We start from the raw sequence: 5995 nt of genomic DNA, 5'->3' as shown, positions 1-5995 counted from the left end.
TATGTATGTATATATGTATATATGTATGTATATATATATTACATTTAAATATAAAAAAAAAAAGTAATATAAAAAAATAACTTGAAAATATATTTTTGATCTGTTTAAAAATATATAGACGTATTAAAAAAATAGCGATTTCTCATTTTTAATCAATACTGATATGTATTATTTTTTAACAATTATATTAATTTTTTATATTTTTACAACAAATTATAGAAACATAATACTGTTATTAAAAAGTTGACATGAAAACAATTTAAATGATTTTTGCAACTCAGTTGTGATTATTAAATAATTTTAATTCATTAGATGAAAGTTAAATAGCATTCATTTTCGGCTATTTTAACAACAAATTGTAGAAACAATTGTTAATAAAAAGTAAAATTAAAAAAAAGTGAATGAAATCTGCCAAATGTGCAATTTAAATGATTTTTACGACTCAGTTTTTGAGTGTTGACTAAATAATTTTGATTAATGAAATAATTATAAAATAACTTTATTGTTTTCTGTTTTTTTTAATAAGTGCATCCTGAATTTTCAGTGTCGGCCAGAATTTTCATTTTGGTGCATCACTAATTGTATTTACTTATTTATCTTTTGGTAATAAAGTGAGACCAGATTTAGTTTAGATTTAGAGATGAGCTTTAAACACTTTTTTGTGTGTGTGTAGTCTAATTTAGGTATTTACTTTTCTATTTTTCACTTGTTTCTTGCCATAGATATAACTGTGGAGCTATAGCATGGTGCTAAATTATAAACACAAACAATAACTTCTCTTAACTTTCGCTCGGCAAAATAATCTGTTTGTGATTTACTTGCAATGCACTCGAGAAGACATTAGATCCTCTCCATAAAGAAATCTGCCATGCAAATGGTTTTGGTCTGAACAGCTTTTGATTCAAATTCATTTGCATCAAATTTTTGTGACAATCATTTGTTCATTTTTCAGCTTGTTTCACCCTAAATGACTGTTCTGTCATTTTCAGACCTGTAGGTTGAACAGTGCTTTTTTTTAAGCAAGCCTAAAGCGTTTTTGCGTGCTAACACTGTTCTTTTCAGTACGTACCGCGCGTCGAACCTCAAGTCGCCCGGCGATCACTCCGTTCCTTCCACCAACCTGCAGAACGCCTTCCGTATCATCAAAGAGGTGCAGAAGCGCTACAAGACCCGCGAGGCGGAGGAGAAGGAGAAGGAGGGCATCGTTAAACAGGACTCGCTCGTCATCAACCTCAACCGCAGCAACCCCAAGCTCAAAGACCTTTACATCCGGCCCAACATCGCACAGAAGAGGATGCAGGGCTCGCTGGAGGCGCACACCAACGGTGAGACCATCGCCGCTTCGTCAGTCCATTAATGACCGATAACCACCAACTGATGCTCATATGTGATGCAGGCTAATGCAACTGAATTATAAGGCCACTGTGGCCCATTATATAATTCACTGTGAGTGTAAAACGTTCTGACAAGCCGATGTCAACGCAGAGCTGTGCTTTAAGTGATGCAGCGTAAATAACAAAACTACAGCAGCGACACGTCAAATACATTTAGCAGCTTCTACAGTTAAAAGAAAAAACTCTTTTGCATGTGTCCTTTTTAAGGCAGTGTTTAAAAAAAAAATCTAAAAATATATCAAAATATGTTATTATTTAATTGTGTTGTACTTGCTATACTTCATACTTGAGTACAGTAAAAGTACTCAAATTTGTTAGTCATTTTATAATAAATACAAAAGCAAGATGTGAAAAAAACTAGGGAGTTGGAATGACAACTGAGCTAATGAGTGATCCTCTGCTGCCATCTACTGGGAAAAAAAGAATATATATATTTTTTTTCCAGGATTCTTTGAATAGAAAGATCAGCATTTATCTGAAATAAAAAGCTTTTGTAACATTATGCACTCTACCATTCAAAAGCTTGGAGTCAGTATAATATTTTTTTTTTGGGGGGGGAAAGAAATTATAGAAATGAATACTTCTATTTAGCAAAGATGCTTTAAATTGATCAAAAGTCATGATAAAGACATTTATAATGTTACAACAGATTTCCATTTCAGATAAATGCTGTTCTTTTCAATGTTCTATTCATCAAAGAATGCTGAAATAAATTACACAACTGTTTATAACACTGATAATAATAAAACATGATTTTTTGAGGAGCAAATCAGCATATTAGAATATATTATTTATTACATATTATTTTATTATAATTAGAATTACTGAATACTTTTTTATATTAGAATGATTTCTGAAGATCATGTGACACTGAAGACTGGAGCAATGATGCTGAAAATACAGCTGCGCATCTCAGAAATACATTACAGTTAAACAGAGATTCACAGAAAACAGCTGTTTTAAATAGTAAAAATATTTCACAATATTAGTGCTTTTGCGGTATTTCTGATCAAATAAATGCAGGCTTGGTGAACAGAAGAGACTTCTTTAAAACACATTAAAAATCTTACTGGTTTTCAAAAACTTTTGACTGTTAGTGTGTGTATGTGTGTGTGTGTATATGTGTATATATATATATATATATATATATATATATGTGTATATATTATAAAATATGAATGTTAATCACAAACAACTGACTCTGTGTCTCTCCAGGTTTCCGTTTCACGTCAGTACGCGGCGATAAAGTCGACATCCTTTACAACAACATCAAACACGCCATTTTCCAGCCCTGCGACGGAGAGATGATCATCGTGCTGCACTTCCACCTGAAGGTGTGCGACGAGCTTCTGTTCCCCGCAGAACATCGACTGACTTTAACGAAGTTCTCTGTCTGTCGTAGAACGCCATCATGTTCGGTAAGAAGCGTCACACGGACGTGCAGTTCTACACGGAGGTGGGCGAGATCACCACAGACCTGGGCAAACACCAGCACATGCACGACCGCGACGACCTCTACGCCGAACAGATGGAGCGAGAGATGCGACACAAACTCAAATCCGCCTTCAAGAACTTCATCGAGAAGGTCGAGTCGCTCACTAAGGAAGAGCTGGAGTTCGAGGTTCCTTTCAGAGATCTCGGGTGAGTGGATTAAGTTACTCGCTGTCATGCGTTGTGATCAGTTTCGGATCGTAACTGCGTCAAACATGCTTGAATGTTCCCATACGCAAATAAGACTTCAATCAAAACAATGGCTGTCATTCACTATCAGTGCAGGAATTTGTTTGTCAAATCTTATTTTACAAATCATGATTCATTAAAAATGTTTGTGCTAAAATGTATTCTAAATTTACGGAAAATATAGAAACTGAAACGCACATAAAAATCAAATATTGTGCGATGCCTTATTATATGAGATTTTATATATGGGCACTGAAGGCAAATGCAACTTTTTATTTTATTTTTTTTACAAGTGAACAGTTTATAAGAGGAACGCAAAACTTGTGAAAAGTTTTCTCGGTCATGCAAAATTTTTGTGAGCAAACAATGTTTTTTGGGGAAATGCAAACGTTTTGAGAGCAAACACAATTTCGCAAAGTTTCTTGGGGAAACAAGCTTTGCAATTTAACGCAATGTTAATGAAGAACACAGAAATGTTTGTGCTTAAATTTATTCTAAATTTACGAAAAATATAGAAATAACTGAAACGCACATAAAAATCACACTGTGCGATGCAAATGCAACTTTTTTTATTTTTACGAATAAAAGTTTATAAGAGGAGCGCAAAACAAAGTTTCTCGGTGATGCAAGGTTTCGTGAGCAAACAATGTTTTTTGGGAAATGCCGAAGTTTTGAGATCGTACACAATTTTGCAAAGTTTCTCGAGGAAACAAGCTTTGCGATTTAACGCAAGGTTAATCAAGAACACAAGTTTCGCAAATGAATGGTGTTTCTTAGGGATACACAAAAGTGTCGGCAAGCGAATGCAGAGTTTCTCGGGGAAAAAGGTTTTGCAAGCAAACAAACGTTTTGTGAAGAGAGAATTTTTTGTGAGTTAACGCCATGTGTTTTGGTAAAATGCGAAAGTTGTCCAAGTGAACGCAATCTCACTGAAAGTTTTGCGAGGAAATGATAAATTTCTCAGGGGAACAGAAGTTTTGAGTATAAGCTAAGTTTGTGGGGAAACGTAAAAGTTAGCCAAAATAACGCAAAGTTTCTCGGAAACGCAAACAACTTTTCGCAAGTGAACGCAAAGGTTATTATTGCAACTATTACGTTATTATTAAGTTTACGTTAAATGCAAACGTTTAAGCGATCACAACTTTTCTTGGGGAAACGTGACACTTTTGGGAACAAATTTCGCAAAGTGAATGCGAAGTTTCTCAGGGAGCCAGGTCTAGCGAACAAATGCTAAGTTTATCGGGAATGCGGAAGTTTTGCAAGCGAACACAACTTATTGGGCGAAAACAAAACTTTTGAGAGAGAATGCAAATGTTTCGCAAGTGAACGCAAAGTTTATCGGGGAGAATGATGAAAGATTATAAAGAAAAGGTTCTCAAACCCTCAGACGATGTTGTGTTTTATGCTAAATGCTAACCTTGGGAGCGTGGTTGCTCATTTTAATTATGTCGGTTAGAGGTCAAGAACAGATTAATGTTGTCGCTAATTAGCCAGAGCGTTTTCGTCAAGCAGTTCTCATGTTATTATTAACGAATGCGACCCAATAGCTTTTCGCCGAAGTTCTCCTGGTTTAAGTGCTCTGTAAGTAGTTGTTTCGTCGTCATGTGACGTCGTCTGTGTGTTTTTTCGTTTCAGGTTCCAGGGCGCCCCCTACAGGAGCACCTGCCTGCTGCAGCCCACTTCCAGCGCCCTCAGTAACGTCACGGAGTGGGTGAGTATCTCGCCAACTAATAAGTAAATAAATGATACCGCGCCACAAACACCCGTCCTTACGACCCGCTTCTCTCGCGCAGCCTCCGTTCGTGGTGACGCTCGATGAGGTGGAGCTGGTTCATTTCGAGCGAGTCCAGTTTCATCTGAAGAACTTCGATGTGGTCATCGTTTATAAGGACTACAACAAGAAAGTCACCATGATCAACGCTGTGCCCGTCAACTCTCTGGATCCCATCAAAGAGTGGCTCAAGTAAGCTGCCGTGCCGGCCGCGTCGCTCTCGTCTGAGACGTTTACAGTGTGAGTGAACGTGTTGTGTGTCTGTGTGCAGCTCGTGCGATATCAAGTACACTGAAGGCGTACAGTCTCTGAACTGGACCAAGATCATGAAGACCATTGTGGATGATCCCGAGGGCTTTTTCGAGCAGGGCGGCTGGTCCTTCCTCGATCCGGAGAGTGAGGTAAGACGTCTCGCTGTGATCAATCTGACCTGGGATACTAGTAGAGTTTTAATTAATATTTTGAATGCGTTTTTTCAAACCTGTGGGGCTCTTGTGTCGTTTTAGCATCGTTAAAGGGTTAGTTCACCCAAAAATGAAAATTAGGCTGCGTTTTACTCACCCCCGAGGCATCCTAGGTGTATATGACTTTCTTCTTTCAGACGAATCCAGTCAGAGTTATATTAAAAATTGTCCTGGCTATTCCAAGCTGTTTAATGCCACTCAGCGGGTGTTGCATTGCTTCAGTCCAAAAGAAGTGAAATAAAAAAAACCCATCCATAATAAAAAGTCTCACACACGGCTCCCAAAGGCCTCCTGTAGCGAAACAATGCATTTTTGTAAGAAAAATATCCATATTCAAAACGTAATAATCACTTGAATCTAGCTTGCGCTCACTGTTGTACGCGGAAGCAGTTCCGGGCGGATGACGTATGAGTTCAGCGCTGCGCATGCGCCGCTTAGAAGTGACGAACACGGAAGCGCAGCGGAGATCAAAACGAAACAACGGTCACTAATTAGAAGTACAAAACGAGGATTTGTAAAGAAGAATGTCGGAGGATTTCGATATAAGCCAAGAGGAGACTGGTTTTCCTTTGCTAAAGTAAGGAAACTTTGCTTCCTTTGCTCCTGTTAACATACTTTGGTTTTCACGAGACTCACCGGCGCATTCGCAACGCTGAACTCATACGTCATGCTCCCGGAACTGCTTC

The 5995-nt window shown here is 37.7% G+C and overlaps 1 protein-coding gene across 1 annotated transcript in view; it reads left to right on the top strand.

Annotated features, from left to right (window-relative positions):
• LOC107698130 (FACT complex subunit SPT16-like) overlaps window positions 1-5995 on the top strand; it is a 16467-nt gene that overhangs the window by 7254 nt on the left and 3218 nt on the right. The window contains exons 14-19 of the mRNA XM_016499063.1: window positions 1063-1325; window positions 2610-2728; window positions 2797-3035; window positions 4710-4785; window positions 4868-5037; window positions 5117-5246. Of these exons, the coding sequence (XP_016354549.1) occupies window positions 1063-1325; window positions 2610-2728; window positions 2797-3035; window positions 4710-4785; window positions 4868-5037; window positions 5117-5246 (997 nt within the window). The remainder of the gene's footprint in view (window positions 1-1062; window positions 1326-2609; window positions 2729-2796; window positions 3036-4709; window positions 4786-4867; window positions 5038-5116; window positions 5247-5995) is intronic.

The sequence above is a fragment of the Sinocyclocheilus anshuiensis genome, unplaced genomic scaffold (assembly GCF_001515605.1).
Source record: "Sinocyclocheilus anshuiensis isolate Anshui unplaced genomic scaffold, SAMN03320099.WGS_v1.1 scaffold2010, whole genome shotgun sequence".
NCBI lineage: Eukaryota > Metazoa > Chordata > Actinopteri > Cypriniformes > Cyprinidae > Sinocyclocheilus > Sinocyclocheilus anshuiensis.
Note: the sequence above shows the minus strand (reverse complement) of the source record. Positions and strands in the feature narration are given on the sequence as shown.